The sequence below is a fragment of the Glossina fuscipes genome, unplaced genomic scaffold, assembly GCF_014805625.2.
Source record: "Glossina fuscipes isolate IAEA_lab_2018 unplaced genomic scaffold, Yale_Gfus_2 0, whole genome shotgun sequence".
NCBI lineage: Eukaryota > Metazoa > Arthropoda > Insecta > Diptera > Glossinidae > Glossina > Glossina fuscipes.
In genome coordinates, this window is record NW_023998414.1 from 3,644,071 (window position 1) to 3,661,329 (window position 17,259).

Here is a 17,259-nt window from a genome sequence, read left to right on the forward strand (position 1 = left end):
GATTTCTTAAATTGTGTTCATATTTGCAAGGTTCGCTTTGTTGTTAAAATAGTTAACGCATTTTTTACTTTTTTTATAGCGTATACCACTTGTGGTACAGTAGGTGTGCTAAGAGCTTAAGAGAGAACCACCTTCTATAATATCGATCGATCTAAGACTGTCTGTCCGTCCGATGTCTGTCCATGCATTTTTGTGTCCAAGCTGCAGGCCACAATTTTTGAGATATTTCGATGAAATTTGGTACAGTGACGTGTTTTGATCCAAGAACAACCGCTATTGAAAATGGTTCGGATTGGTCGAATTGTAACGCCCTATTCTAAATTGTTGTTATATGGCAAAAAAATTGCAATTTTCAAAATTTCCCGGCAAAAGTGACTAAGTAGTAGTATTCCGGTATTCCAAATTGATGGTGCAATTTTTTGAACCCATTCTCATATAACCCCTCCTACGGATATGGATGCTTTATATGGTGGAAAAGATCGAATATTCAATATTTCATTCTGAAAATTAGCTCATAATGGTAAATTGACAAAGAATTTGACCCACGTAGATCTAGTTATTAAACATTATCGCATATAAGGATACCCATGTAACGTTAACTCTTAGCCAAGAAAGCCTAATTGTTAATTCATTTTTTGTGATGAAAATTTGCCCGTGATAGTAATTAAATAAAACATGGATCTATATCTTCGCCCTATTCCATATAAGATATCTCATGAGTAGCAAATACTTCGAAAGAAGGCTTAAATTTTAATAATTTATGATGAAAATTAATACAGAAGGAGCGTTTCAGCAAAAAAAAAAATTGACGATACGGAGTTTGGATCACTTAGATCTTGGCATTATCACGAAAAGTAAACGCTTCTACGGAGAGAAAGTCTACTCTTCCCATATGCGGGCTTTCATAAAAATTAGTTTTTGGAATATTATTACTAAACGAACGAGCGAACAACGAGCGTACTAAGCGAGGTCGCTTAGCGTATGTAATAGTCGACGTTTCCCGTCTATAATGTTCTTACTTGTTTCTCTTATTATTATATAAGAGTATGATCAGACATTTCTAGTCATTTCGGATTTCATAGGTCATCACTTGGTTATTTTTTAAGTCTAGATAAGAAAATTTTGTAATTTGGAAATTTTAAGATTGCGCGGCCAGTGTAAGACATCTTTATACATGAATTAAGAGTATCACTGCACTAGGCACTTATAGAAGTATATCAGATAAGTGAAAAAGGCAAAAAACAAAAAAAAAAAAAAAAATATATATATATATATATATATATATGAAGCAATTCTGAATGGACTCAGTATTTTGTCACATTTTAAAAGCACTCACACAACAACTGCTAAATAAGATAATAATTGAATTTTGTTTAAGAAAATCTTCACTTTAGGTAAATTCTTTGATGCGAATTTTTGGATGTTTCAAGGTTGAATTTTTTTTTTTGGAAAAAGTAGACAAAAGAAAATATCATAAAAAAAAATGATGCAATCATCAATAGAAATATGCAAAGTATGCACGTTTTTATTCCTTTCAGTTACAATCAGTACAACTAACTTTTGCTTTTCTCACTTATCAGGTTTTACCAGTTAATCGATCTAAGGAACGCAAACTTGTTACGCATAACGTGTTTCTTATAATATCACCATAAATGCATCATTTATTGGTTCAGTTCATTCATATCTTTGTGGTATAGTGCTGATCATAATCTGAATATGAAGCGCTACTAGATAAAACTGTTGATCGCCTCTGCTTAGTATAATTTTGCAATATTTTAAGTTAATATCTCTTTTATTATAATGTGTTTTCCTTGCTACTCAAGCAAATTTATATCAGCTATTGTGTTATCAGTGTGCATGCATCTTGAGAATATTTTTAAAAGATAACTTAAATTTAGTATATAAAGTATAATTGTAATATTAACATGTTCGGATTATTAATATTGAGTTTGTTTGCTGCCCTCATCATTTGGGATTATATTTATAAAAAAAAAAGGGATAATATTTTAAGGCAATCAAATGTATCCGGACCTAAAACATTTCCAATCATTGGCAATGCTTTAGAAATGCGTAACGTAACCACGGAAAGTAAGTAAACTTATAATGATAATAAAATTATTTTAAGGTCAAACTCATTTTATCTGATCCTTTTATAGATGTATTCGAATGTTCGTTAGAGAGAAAACGAAAATACGGTAAAATTCATCGCTTATGGAGTTTAAATCAATTAAGTATCATCGTAATGGATGTTAATTATATTGAGGGCATTTTAACAAGTCAACAAATTATTAAAAAAAGTAGCTTTTACGATATTTTAGTCGATTGGTTGGGTCGTGGACTAGTTACTAGTACAGGCAAAAAATGGCATACTCGTCGTCGAATAATTACGCCAACATTTCATTTCAAAATATTGGAACAATTTATTGAAATATTTGATCAGCAATCGACTGTGCTGGTTAAAAATATGTTTAGTAAGGCTGACGGTAAAACTCCTATCAATATTTACCCGGAGGTCAGTTTAGCTGCTCTAGATATAATAACAGGTAATTGAACGATTCGTATCGTATTTGCTTTTCAGTCTTATCTAAATTATATAGACGAAGTAAAAAAAAAATTTACTTTTTAAGATAAACGCTTTTTTATTGCGATTTATTTTTGCCACAAATCAGATGCAAGTGATACAACTTTTTACATATTATTATCGTAGACGTTACGTTTATCATAGTATTCCTGTTAGCTTTTTTTTTTTTTTTTTTTTTTTTTGTCGAATTCTCTAATCATATTTCCATTGTGGCCGTGTAACTTAGGCATTGTAAGCCCTTCTTATCGGTGTAAGAGTGTGGTCGTCTCTAGACACGATGGGTTGTTATTTAACATGACCCATCTGCAAGTATGCGTATGTAATGCGAAAAATTACAGTTTACAATTCGTAGATTATTCCGGTCTGAAGCTCTGCGCATATGGTAATAACGATCATCTAAGGGTGTAGTGTCCAAAGTGCAACATCGAAACTATATGGAATGTAAATTTAAATCTTAATATAGTTACTTCCTATGGCCAATTGCAAGGTCATTACGCAGCTACATGACTCGACCTCATTACACGAAATCATTTTTCACGATTGTAGCGTGTATCAGTTGCTGTTGGTAGGCTAAAAAAAATTCGCTTTGAAGCGAATAATGCTTCTTGCTCCATTACTTGGTTTTCACATCACCGCTTCACTTACTTCCAGAAACGGCTATGGGTGTTAAAGTTAACGCTCAAGAAAATCCCAATATTGAATATGTTAGAGCATTGGCCCAGTAAGTTCATATATTTTGCATAAGCGATTCTTGACGGATTGATTAATAATAAAAATTCCAGTGTTTGCCAAATAATTGGCAAACGTTTTATTACACCAACCCAACGCTTGGATTGGCTATTTCGTTTAACTGCTCGGAGCGATTATCTCAAACTGCACGATAATATAAAAATTTTGCATAAATTTACTGATGAAGTGATACAAAAACGACGCGACGCTTTGGAGAAAGCCTTACGAGACGGAACGTATGAAAGTGAGTTAATTTTAGGATAAGCAAATTATTTATTCATTTTTTTGATTTGTTGTTGTTTATTGTTGTTACGTGAAATGCCATATAGAAAATGCAACGGTGGAAGATGTGGCTACTAAAAAACGCTTGGCTTTATTAGATGTTTTATTATTGTCCTCCGTTAATGGAAGCCCTTTAAGTAACGAAGACATACGCGAAGAAGTTGTGACATTTATGTTTGCCGGTCATGATACAACTACTAGCGCTATGTCGTTTATTTTATATTTAATTTCTCGATATCCCTTAGTACAGAAGAAACTAGTTGCCGAAATCCAAAATATATTAAATAATGATAATAATAAATCACTTACTTATAATAATCTGCAAGAGCTGAAATACATGGAATGCGTTATAAAGGAGGCATTGCGTTTATATCCACCCGTAGCCTCTATAGGACGACAAGTTACCGAAGATGTTCTTATAGGTAAATATATTTTTTTCAAATATATAATTAGATTAGATTCGAGACAAATATGAATTAAATATTTTCCGTTTTAATCAGACGATTTAAATATACCAGCTGGCGCTAACGTAAGTGTACCATTTTATTTGGTTTTGCGCGATCCGGATTATTATGATGAGCCCGATATATTCAAACCAGAACGTTTCGATACACCTATTAGCCAACCACTCAATCCATTCGCTTTTACGCCCTTCTCGGCTGGACCGCGCAATTGTATTGGTAAGAAATTTGCTATGCTGGAAATGAAAAGCACTATTTCGAAAGTGTTGCGGCACTTTGAATTGCTTCCGTTGGGACCTGAGGTGCGGACCGCCTCGCACATTATTACGCTTTCAGTGACCGGAGTACATTTAGGACTTAAGCCTAGAAAATGGTAACTGAACTGCTCCACTTTATCGAAATATAATTTTCATCATTTGCATCTTTTACTAATTGTGTTATGGCCAAACGAAAATGTAATAAAAATAATATTCTACAGTTAAGATTTATATATTTAAACTTGTATTTAATAGCTTTAGACAAATTGTAAGTAAAGTTGTTCTAAATTGATTTCACTAAACTCGAGTTCCTTTCATGATTTGATGCACTGGGGGTGTCGAACAATAATTTATACCCCACCACGCTAGGATAGGGGTATACTCGTTTTGTGTTTTTTTGTCCCATAATATATATAATACTCGAGAGGAAGCTCCAGCGAACTAATTTTGATCGTGAGTGTGAAACTCTGATTAAGCCATGTCCGTCCGTTTGGTCGGTGTTTGTTGTTGGCACTCTTCTTATCGTAAAAATGACGCTATCGATTTCAAATTTGATAGAAATATTGAAAATCGTTACAAGCAGGTTAGTATTGAAAATGGACCAAACTGGTCGGAGTAGAAGCGCGCAAGAGATGCGAAAAACGTAGTAGTGGTGAGTATGCGAGATTCGGCTCCTGCCGTATATAACAAATGTCAGCGTGTGAACGTCAATAGACATCTGAGGTAACAGTTTCATTCGACTTTATCAACTCGTAATACACTACATTTTACTGAACCCACCATATGCACAGCAAAGCTTTATTTCCATGAATATTCCACTTCGGTATCGAGGTAGGCGATCCTTCTGGATTAACCCATGACTTTTTGCGCTTAGGTTTGCCGTAGTGGATCCACTCTTCATCGTAGAAAACTTATTGAAACGGTTTGAAGGGGAAATTTTCAGTCAATTTGTATGATGGCCATTTTCCTTCCTTTGAAAGCCTTCCCGGCCCATAAAAACGTCTAGGAACATTCATCAATTGCTCAGCTGCTTAAAAGTTCTTTGAGAATGTAAGCTGGGTTCTGTTATTCATTTTATTCGAATTTTTTTGATCCTCCAGGTGGCTCTTTGTTATTGACAACGAAATCACCACTTTTAAGCCGTTGAAACTAAAGCCGATAATTGGGATATGATCGACCAGCATCCTCATAACCTTTTAAAAGTGTTTGATGGGCTCTGGTAGCGTTAGAGCGTTAGATAATTAGTGTTTGTGTTCGATCAGTAGCTCAATGACACTAAATGGATGTGTATAGAGAAAGTTGAAAATCATCGAAATTAATCATTATGTACATTGATTGATATTTCGCCTTACTTTATCATTTGCATCAATAGATGTCGTTGATCAAAATACATGCAAGTACTTATTTATTTATTTATTTATTTATTCCACTTATACAAGAAACTCAACTAAAAATTTTGACAGTCGAGTTCAATTGACTCTTAAAGTAAATCGTAGATTAATTAATATTAAAACGTAGTATAAGTATAATTAAACAAATAAGAAGGAAAAAATAGAAAAATGCATATATACAACTGGCATAGAGCCACATCGGCAACCGGTACAGGACCAAATTGCGAATGAACCCCTAAGCCATCGTAAACATGCATAAGCTTGGCAACCGGTAATAGTTAATAACAACAATTCATTTTCGACTCATCGCGACATTTTAAGGTTAAGAGCTAGTTTAAGTACGACATAGGTAAATTACGCGCATTAAGCAATGTTTCTTTAATGGACAAAATTTCTAAAGCAAAAAATTTCTTTGACCCGTAACGTAACGTAAATATGTGATAAAGCGAGTATTCGCAAACCGCTAAGAACCGCAAGCAATTTTTATTAGAAGCTTGGTGATTTCCCTTTTAAAATTATTCACTTAACCGTATATTGGGCCAAGAAGAAAGCGGAACAAGTACAACACAAGCGATTTACAAGCGATTTATTCATAAAAAATTTCCTTGTTTTATAATTTTGTATATCGCGGACGTCGACTTAAGCCTACGTTGATGCCTGTCGTTGAGCGCAGGATCAAACTCATTACGGGAACAGCGTCAGGACCCAAAGGCAAGAGTTTGTAGTTTCGCAAAACTTTCCCAATAATCATTTTCATTTCAAGCATCGCATATTTTTGTCCAATACAATTACGTGAGCCCGCACTAAAAGGCACAAAAGCGAATGGATGGATCTTATTTTTGGCCTCTGCTACGAATCGTTCGGGTAAAAATGCTTCAGGATTTGGAAAATATTGAGGATCATGACTGATATTATATAAGGAGATCATAATTTGCGTATCCGCTGGTATGATTGCATTGCCTGCAATGTCAAAGATGCGAAAATGTTTAAATATTAGTTAAGAGAGATACTCAAATGAGTATCTCTGGTATAAGTATGAAAACTTACCAATTTTGGTTTCTTCGTCTATAACGCGCCCAATGAAGGGTACTGGCGTATATAAGCGTAGAGCTTCCTTAATAACACATTCCAAGTATTTTAAATCTTGCAAATCTTTTGTCGTAATCGGTCCATTTTCAGATTTATTCAATACTTGTTGAACTTCTTCGTAGGCTTTTTCTTGAACGCTGGGATGACGAGAAAGCAAATACAAGGTGTGCGCTATGCCACTAGCGGTGGTATCATGTCCTTCAAACATGAAAGTATCTACCTCTTCTCGTATATCGTCATTAGTTAACGGCTTACCATCAATTGTCGATTGCAATAGAAGATCGAGAAAAGCTACACGATTTCGTATTCCCAGTTGATTAGTTTCGGTATCTGACCAAAGTGATTTTAAAATATTAGTTATTTATAAATTTTAACTTCATTAATGTACCAAAAGTGTTGTGAGAGCTATCTTTGAAGGATTGTTTTAAGCTTTCTCGCCTATCTTTGATGATTTGATCTGTAAACTTGTGCATAGTATTGATATGGCTTCTCAAACGCATTGCATCAAAAGGACGGGCTAAATAAAATATACTATCATAAAAATAAAAAGGTTGTGTGCCCCGTGCACCTAAAATATTAGCTGCGCTAGAAAATTTGATTTGTTAATAAAAAATACGTGAGATCGAAACTTTTGCATATTTACCCAGTCAGAGCTTTCGTGTATGGGAAGTCCGGATTTGTATGAGCTTGAATTTTGACACCCATAGCCGTTTCCGTTATAATGTTTAACGTAGTTAAACATACCTCAGAGAACATTTCAATCACCGTTCGACCATCGGCTTTGGCTTGCAAGCTATCAACGAAAATCTCACTTTGTTGATCAAATATCTCTATAAACTTTTCCAACATTCCGAAATGAAATGCGGGCGTAATAATTTTTCGTCTAGCATGCCATTTCGGACCCGTACTCATTAGTAAGCCGTCACTTAGCCATTTACGGAGTATACGATAACCAAAACTTTTTGTTATCAGACGACTGCTGCTTAAAATGATCTCCAAGTATTCAGCATCTTGGACGATTAATACTAGCTTATTAAATATGAAGAAATGACAAACTCTTCCGTAATTAATACGGAAAGTGTCAAATAAAGTAAAAATTTCTGAAAATAGTAAATAAAAAAATAAAATAAAAAAAATTCCAAAAAACTTTATGGTCGGGCGACGCCGACTATTAAATACCCTACACCATTTCGCCTGATAATAATACTCCATAAACTACATATTATTTTCATGCAAAGCATGCAATTGTTTATGAAAACTCGCATATTGGGAGTTTAGGCTTTGTTTTTATCTAAGGGTTTGCGCATCGTGATAGCGCCCATATAAGTGGAGGATAGACTTATGTGAGCCCAATTCGCCACCGTTAACGCTCCTAAGATTTAGTTTTCATCATAAAATATTAAAAATTAAGCCTCTTTGCGAAGGGCTTATTATTCATGAGATATGTTGTACGAAGTCGGGTCGGAGCGGCTTTATTAAAATGGCCAAAAATACTGTTACAGGGTGAGTTTCGTCGAGAAATTATGAAAATTACAATTTTTTCCCATATCAAGACTTCTCAGAATAGAGCGTTATCTGCGAAGTGATCGAAAAAGTAGACCGATCCAAGCCATTCTCAATAGTTCTTGGATCTTTCGATTGTTCTTGGATCAAAACACGTTACTGTACCAAATTTCATCAAAATATCTCCAAAATTTTGACCTGAAGCTTGAAAACAAAAATACTTAGATAAACAACAGGCAAACGGACAGATAGAGAGGTTTAGATCGATTTAGAGAATGATTCTGAATCGATCGGTAGAATGAAAGATGAAAGGCCCTTCTGAATGTTGCATACGTGCGCACTAACATAACCTGTATCACAAGTGGTGTAGGGTATAAAAAGATTATGATTACACTTCAATTTTGTAGTATCGCGTAGTTTGCTAAGAAAGCCCTTCACAGCAAGCGTGTCGTGCATCTAAATACGTTTTGCTTAAGACATGCGATTGAATTTATTTCAAGATTTTTTACGCGTCAGAGACTTTTAATGCCGATTAATAGAAATAGGAAGCTTGAAAAGCTTTTAACGGCGATTAATTGGAATTAATTAAGATGAAGCCAATTACATAAATTAAATGCGTTGTTATGATAAACGTATTTAAATAATTAGAATTACTCGTTATATCACTGCCGATCCATGGCAAGACATCACCGAACAACGGCAAAGATAGCTTACATCCTGCTACACCGCGTTCGCTTAAATATATTTTAGTGTAATATTTATGAATGCAATCCCATATCAGTAAGCTTAGTGACAGGCAGATTATTGTTGTCCAGAACATTTTCAAAAAAACAAATTTCTTAAATAATTTGCGAGTCTACTACGGGACACGAATTAACACTAAAGCTGCTTTTAAATTCTGTGATATATAAATAAGTTGAAAATTGATAGCGAGAGGCGAATCATTTTTCTCCTATCATCTGTCATGCATCTTGCTATACTTACAGTTTAATAAATATGAGTATTGCGCGTCTGTGGTTTGCGGTCTTGCATGCTATACTTTGATACGGTATAGGAAAGAATGTATGTGCATTGGATTAGTTATTTTGCTTGCAACATCCAACAAAGATCACGTAAAGTACATCTATCTCTTAATCAGTATGAAATTCTGAACCTATTTATTCGTGTCCATCGATCTTTTTTTACTTGAACAAAAATTTAGTGACAACTCAGCTAACATCCATTACAATATTTTCAAATTAGCATAGCTAGCTATTCGATTGCGTTGTTGAACGTTAAAGATTCATCGTAACGCGAATAAAACATTGTTGCTTACTCTTATTATGCTATGTATGATGTATATTCGTGCTCTCTGTAAGAGCGAAATTCGATTTTCTTATGTCCGTCGGAGATCATAGAAATAAAATATTCAAAAGCTAATTTCTCTCTTTCTTCCTGAAATGATTAAAAAGTTGGCAAAATGTTAAACGGTTCAAACATCTGACTTTTGCAACATAATTGCTTATATGTTTTGGGCAAATTGTATCTTCCAAAGATAGCACGTAGAGTGTTGAATATTCGTTTTCGCCAGAAGTGTGCTCTACTATAGAGAGAGATTACAGTTAATTATTGGTAAACGCCAATTTAAGTTGGCTAAGTTGAATTGGGAGATACATTTCGCTGCTTCAATTCAATTATTAGAACTAGGAATACAACCAAACATTTTACCTGAAGGAATGAATATAAACCGTTTATTTTTTTGAGGCGATCGGTTCCAGAGGAAATTCCTTAAGGTGTAAAATAAGAATTGCTATCGAATTGATTCAATTGAGTCAACATAACATAGGAGATAGGATAGAAAGCATAATTCAGAAGCATATTCTAACATAGATGTAACGAAAATCATGTCCAGTCATTTCGTAAGAACCAGCGTTTAATAATATTGCTGCATATAAATTTTGCTTTATTTATGGAGAAATTAACATCAAGCTTCTTTTTTTCTATAAAACTAACGGTATGGATGATTCGAACATGCACGTTCTCAATAAGAAGTAAATCATTTTTATTGCTTTCATGAAAAGCATAGTAAATGCGTCTTATTCACGAGTAACGAGAGAGAAATCACATAAACAAATTTTATAACAAACGTACAGGTTTTGTGCAGGGTTGCATTTTAAATAAAATAATCAAATACATAATCTAAATCTATGGCTGCGTTGCATAACTTTCGTTAGGTTAGATTTTGAATATTTCAAGCATTTCTTTCGGTGTCGAAAATTTTTGTTCACACAGTCTACTCTTCATGTGAAATTTGGTGACTGAGGTGACTCATGCAGAATTGAAGCATCTATGATCCACTATGAGCAATTGTCTTGACATTTGTACTTTATTGGAAATATATAAACGATTATTTATTTCGGGGTATTTCGATAGCGGGCTGTTGTGGTTGGGTTAGTTGCGCCACTGTTCGAACACCGTTATATTCAACAATTATTCATCGTTCGAGATTTCAGATAGTTTTGCATAAATCCATTCATTCTTCATCTATCACGATCCTTTAGGTATTCTCTTCATGACTCGTTTACGTAAATTGTTTTATAAAGACTTACTACGTGACCGTATATTTCGGCAATGCTAGGTTCTTATTTATTACATATTCTACATAGCGAATAATTCCTCTCTCAACTACTCTCTTGTAATATAACTAAGATCTTTGCACGCTTTAACGCTAGGTTATAACTGATTGCCTAAACATGATTAGGAATGGTCGAGTATATGCAACACTTATGGTATTACACCATCATGTACTTGGTACAGTTTTATTTATATTAATAACAAAATCGAAACCCTGAGAGGTAGTGAAATGAACTTTACATTCGAGCTCGGTTTAATTGGACGGGTATCTGTAATTGAAATAATTTTTAATTAACTTTGCATGTCGCATAATAAACGTCAATATTATAAAATGATTAGTTAATTCCTTAAAGCAATCACGGCAAGTACGGGTTTATTTTAAATAAATAAAAAAAGACGCCATAGGAGTAATTAAAAACTAAGATTAAAGGCAGACATTACTTAACTGAACGGAAATTGAATTACGGCATTTCTTGACTCAATGTTCTACAAGAGATAATTGGCGCAAATGCTTATCTATGGTAATTTCTTCGAACAATTTCCTAATTATTGCGGATTATACAACATCGCTTAAATAGATTAAACCAGTTCTACACATATTTAAAGCATTTGAGTGTTATTCAACTATCTATACTTTTGATTTTTAACCAAATGACGTCATGCATTTTGTGTTATTTCTAATAATAAATGCTTGCATGCATTCTTATCATTTTTTCATTTAAAAATAAACAAAAACATATATTGAGAAAAGTTGGTACACTATATATGCTACTTACTAATACTAATTTTCCATAATTTTCGACAACGTTTTCCCATCTTTCTGGCAGCATGGCGACACCGTGTCGAAAGAATGAAAGACCGGATTCGGCAGCGATCCAATCATTCACCCAATTTCGCACTTCTTCAGCATTTCGAAATCTCGTGCCATTCAAACGATTTTGCATCGATCTGAGTAAGTGGTAAACAGAAGGCGCTATATCTGGTGAGTACGCTCGACGCGGCAGACCTTGCCATTCGATCTGCAACCTGTGTGCCCGTGACAGCTCTTGCAAAGTGTGAGCGAGTGTTGTCATTCAAGCTGGTCTATTGCTGGTCTTTTCTGCAACAATACATCGTTCAATTTGTTCAAATGATGTCGGTGGACAGCTGTAGTAATGGTTTCATTCGATTTTATCAGCTCGTAATACTACTACATTTTCCTGATCCCATCATATGCACAGTAAAGCTTTATCTGCTTGAATATTTTACTTCGGTGTCGATGTATGACTTTTTGCGCTTAGGTTTGTCGTAGTAGATCCACTCTTCATCGCAGAAAACTTATCTTTATTTGCCTGGTAAGCAATGAAACCGCGATGTTGAAACGGTTTGAAGGGGAAATTTTCAGTCAATTCGTATGATGACCATTTTCCCTCCTTTGAAAGCCTTCCCAGTCCATGTAAACGTCTGGAAACAGCTGATTCATCAACTGCTAAGCTGCGCGAAAGTTCTTTGAGAGTTCTTTTAGCTGGTTTTTCGTTCAATAAGTCTTGCAGTTGATGTCTTCAAACTTTTTTGGTGGCTCCATGCCATTCGTTGCCATTGATATCAACGTCGCCGCTTTTAAACCGTTGAAACCAAAAGAGACAATTGGGAAATCTTGCAGAAGTGTCACCCTAAGCTTCTTAAAGTTTTTGATGGGTTCCGGTAGCAGGTTGCCTTTACACTTAGGTAAACAACAAAAGCAATCAATACCGAAAATGTAATCTTAAGCGTTTCATGATTAGTGTCTATATACACTGAATACCTCAATAATGCTAAATGGAAAACTATTGGTTTATGTATAAAAAGGTCAAAATTATCGAATTTATGTGTCCGCCTTACTTTATTATTTTCACCAATAGATGGCGCTAATCAATACAAGTAGTGTCTAGGCCGGTAACAAATCGAAAATCCCGCTTAGACTTCTCTTTAAAATATCATTGTCAAAAAGTGCGAAAGAAGAGCATAAAAACTGTTGGAGTTGTGGACCGTTTCGAACATGTTTCCAGAGAAACGCGCTTAAGATTTTAAAATTTGTTGTAGACATGTTCTTCTTAATTATAATTTTTACCATTACTCGGCAGCCTTTAGCAACATAAAATTGCCATTCCGTGATCGAATATACTTACCTATTACCAAGTGAAAGTGGCTCCCCGCCTCACATATACCCAGCCATATGTATTATGAGTTGTAAAAGGGTTGAATTGTATACAAAAGAAATATCCTCTGTCGTAAGCAATACGTTACCTGCTTTATTGCTCGAGCTTGATCGAAAATGAATGCGATACAATGTTCAAAGCTTAAAAGAATCATAATGAAGACCAGGCGAACCAGGTTAACACACGATAAAGCGAAGTATTTGAAATATCACAGTAGTATTAATTGATGAATTGATTCAACTGAAAAAAAGTAAATCCAGGCCATGGCGAACTATCCACAATATTCGTTGCGTCCTCTTTCAAAGTATTGCCAGTCAATTTTACTTTGCAAAGTTCGCTCGGAGAACTTTAAAGCTATTAAATTAGGATAGGCATGCCGCCTAACCTCTCTTCATCAGACATGGCTTCTTTTGATTAATAATTGATTCAAGCGACAAGTCGAGATCGTAATATGAACAGTCTTTCTATTCTTATGACGAAATAAAAAAATTAATGAAAATGTTTCCCGAGCGAATAGCTTTAAATAAAAAGAATCAGTGAATTAACTACTAATGCCAATATCTTGTACAAGTCATTGAGTCAAACTTTTTTAAGTGAAAATTTTTTGCTAAAAATGAAAATTAATTAACTCATACATTTACTGAAACTATTCAAAAGATTCTTTTGAAAATGTTTACCTAAATTTTATAAATACATTATACGAATGTAGAGACAGACAGACACAATTATATTTGCTGGAATTGCATCGAGATTTGGTGTTTCCTTATTACTTCAGTACTGCATTAAAAATATTTCTTAATATTTTATTCATCTTTTGTAATAAGCCGCCAGCTATATAACATCTTGAATGAATACATATATCCCTTAAATGTATCTTATCTACGTTATAACACTTAATATTATCCAATTAATATTACTTTATAGTTTTTATATCATGCGCGTTGCCTTAGACCCACGTTGAAACCTGTTGTTGAACGTAAAATTAAAGTCATTATCGGTACAATATCGGGACCCAAAGGTAATAATTCATAATCTCGCAATACTTTGCCGATAATCATTTTCATTTCAAGCATAGCAAATTTTTGTCCCACACAATTACGTGGACCGGCACTGAAGGGGACAAAAGCAAACGGATGCATTTTAGTAGTATTCTCTAATAAAAAACGTTCGGGAAGGAAGTCATCAGGATTCGAAAAATATTTAGGATCACGTGCGACGGCATGCAAAGGTATAACAATTTGAGTATTAGGAGGTAGAGTTAAATTTCCTAAAATATTCAAAATTACATAAAATGAAAACGCATCCAAAACTATTTCTAACCGATTTTGAATTCTTCCTCCGAAACACGTGTTATTAAAGGCACTGAAGGATGTAAACGCAATGCCTCCTTAATGACACATTCCAAATACTTTAAGTTTTGCAAGTCTTTCATAGTAATCGATTCAGTTTTGGATTTGTTTAACACATGTTGAACTTCTTCGTAGGCCTTCTGTTGTGCGTTGGGATGACGAGCAAGCAAGTATAACGTATGAGAAACGCCACTAGTGGTCGTATCATGTCCTTCAAACATGAACGTATCTACTTCTTCCCGTATATCGTCATTGCTTAATGGCTTACCATCGATTGTAGACTGCAGCAGAAGATCGAGAAAAGCTACACCTTTTTTAATACCGAATTCCGAGTGGTCTTCTGCTTCTAAAAGACGAGTAAAATTAAAATCTAAAAAGACACGAGGAAATAATTTTCGAAAATACCAGCATTTTTCTGATGGTTTTCTGTAATCGATTCGTGTAATCGTTTTCGCCTTTCTCGTATAATATTATCAGTGAACTCGTGCATAATTCTAACGCTTCTCTTTAAACGTATATTATCCAGCACATGGGTTATATGATAAATAATGTCCAAATAATAGGCTGGCTGAGTGACTCTGGCAGCTATGAGATGAGTAGTACTTCAAAATTATGGAAAAATTGATAAAATGTAATAAAAAAAAATTTGACAAAAACTTTCAATACTAACTCTGCCAATGCCTTAACATATGGCAAATTTGGGTGCTTCTGGGCATCAATTTTAACACCCATAGCAGTTTCTGTTATGATGTCCAAGGCAGTTGGACACACTTCCGAGAACATGTCAATCACTGTTTTGCCATCGGCTTTTCCTCGCAAACGTTCAACGAAAAGATCACTTTGTCGATCAAAGACTTCGATAAATTGCTCCAATATGGCAAAATGATACGAACGAGTAATAATTTTGCGCCTGGCGTGCCATTTTGAACCGCTGCTCAATAACAAGCCATCGTTTAGCCAACCTCGTAACACATCGTAAACGAAATTTTTCTTTATTATGCGTGGACTGCTTAAGATCGGTTCTAAGTACTCAACCTCTTGTACAATTACGAACAGAAAATTAAAAAACCAAAGCTGACAAACTTTACCATATTGTTCACGAAAATAACGCATTAAATTAAGAACATCTGGAATGTAGAGACAGAGAGAGAGAGAGAGAGAGACAGACAGAAAGAGAGAGGGAGAAAGAGAAAGAAACTCAATTAATAAAATATCTCGCATATATTCAAAGTCTTGACATAGATGGAATTGGGGCCTTTTAAGCCAGAGGAAGATATACGTTACTCCAACTGCTACCCGTACCAGTTCAATCACATACATCTCGATCGGGAATAACAAACAGTGCGAATGCTTATTGGTAATGAAACCCTGTTAATCATCCTCGACAACCTCGAGCGTCGGGATAACATTGGCTATGTACACACCTTTCCATATCAAGTATTCCCTTCAAGTATATAAAAGAAATGCTTCCAATAAACAAGTCCACTAATAGGACTACTTTGCTTCCTCATCAATTACCACTAGACTGCGTTTAATCTTTAATTTTCCTACTTGCTTATGGAAATACTTATCTGTTGGGGTGCTTCTAGCCGTTGCTGGTGTTCCTATATTTTAATCAAACGTCCATAAACAGTACACGCGTTTCTCTCCCCCCCACATATATAACTATTTCCGTGTTTACTTATATCGTAATCATTCGCCGCAGGGGCGTTGATCGATCTAAAAAAATCTAAAAATCTTATTTGATATCCACCGATTTGATTTTGTTTATTTTTAATTGATTCTCTTTCTGTTCAAATGTCTAGGATCCGTGCTTCCGTTAATATTCAATATTTCTTCTCTAACAATCATTAGATGTGTGGACATATTCAGGTATCTAAATCGATCTAGTATCTCATCTTGATGTATACATATCAACATATATTGCGTGTAGACATAATGAAAAGCTTAATAAGTGTACCTTCTCTGCCTCTCATTCTTGGCAAATGCATTTTCTTAAAACGCATTTAAACGACTTCGCTGCTAGTCACATGTTCTTAAACTTGATTTTTCGTTATTCTTGAAACCGGTTTTTCAAGAAAATGCAAGGTTATACTTTTCAATTTTGACATTATGTAAAAAAAAAAAAAACAAGAAAATTAGTATCTCTATATAGACGTATGTGTATATGCATTTAATTTGATATAAGTAATTATTATTATTATTGTTTATTAATCTCTTTCACGGTTTTAATTAATTAATTGTTTTCCGGAAAAATATAGATTTTTTTGCTGAAACGATGCTATGAATTAATTTGCCTCCTTGTATGAATTGTTCAGATACCATGAGATATCTTATAAGGAGCTAACAAAGAAATAGATCCATGTGGTTCAAATTAAGTTCACTTAATTTTTTCATTTAATTTCTAGCATGAGCAAATTTTCACCATGAAGTATTGGAAATTCCAACTTTTTACCATATAAAGCTTCCATTTCCGTAGGAACGGTTATATGAGAGGTGATTTAAAAAATTGCCGCCAGCGATCTAAAGTTTGCACAGCAACTTAGAATGTCGAAATACTAGTACTTAGTCACTTTTCCTGGGAAATTTTGGAAATCGTAATATTTTTCCATATAACGAAATTTCAGAATAGGGCGTTATATGCAGAGTGGTCGAAACAGTGGACCGATCCGCACCATTTTTAAAAACATCATTTTTCCTTGAGCCAATGTACGTCAGTGTACCAAATCTCATTTGAATATCTCAAAAATTGCGACCTGCAGCTTAACCATAAAAATATACATACACAGATCTCAGACGGACCGACAGGCTTAAATTGATTAAGAAA

General features: G+C 34.4%; 2 protein-coding genes across 2 annotated transcripts in view; one reads left to right on the plus strand and one right to left on the minus strand.

Annotated features, from left to right (window-relative positions):
* Window positions 1-1,337: 1,337 nt before the first annotated feature.
* On the plus strand, window positions 1,338-4,567 carry LOC119643995 (cytochrome P450 4d2-like). Its single transcript, XM_038043513.1, has 7 exons — window positions 1,338-1,513; window positions 1,581-2,088; window positions 2,157-2,543; window positions 3,233-3,302; window positions 3,364-3,554; window positions 3,640-4,014; window positions 4,093-4,567. Exons 2-7 carry the CDS (start codon window positions 1,926-1,928, stop codon window positions 4,428-4,430), a joined length of 1,524 nt encoding a protein of 507 aa, XP_037899441.1. The 5' UTR covers window positions 1,338-1,513; window positions 1,581-1,925; the 3' UTR covers window positions 4,431-4,567.
* Window positions 4,568-6,261: 1,694 nt separating this feature from the next.
* Window positions 6,262-17,259, minus strand: part of LOC119644735 — a 14,118-nt gene continuing 3,120 nt past the window's right edge. Inside the window, exons 2-10 of the mRNA XM_038044453.1 lie at window positions 15,103-15,559; window positions 14,838-15,034; window positions 14,404-14,778; window positions 14,022-14,350; window positions 8,948-9,149; window positions 7,434-7,890; window positions 7,179-7,375; window positions 6,749-7,120; window positions 6,262-6,661 (exon numbers count right to left, since the gene is read on the minus strand). Of these exons, the coding sequence (XP_037900381.1) occupies window positions 6,312-6,661; window positions 6,749-7,120; window positions 7,179-7,375; window positions 7,434-7,890; window positions 8,948-9,149; window positions 14,022-14,350; window positions 14,404-14,778; window positions 14,838-15,034; window positions 15,103-15,559 (2,936 nt within the window). The 3' untranslated portion in view covers window positions 6,262-6,311. The remainder of the gene's footprint in view (window positions 6,662-6,748; window positions 7,121-7,178; window positions 7,376-7,433; window positions 7,891-8,947; window positions 9,150-14,021; window positions 14,351-14,403; window positions 14,779-14,837; window positions 15,035-15,102; window positions 15,560-17,259) is intronic.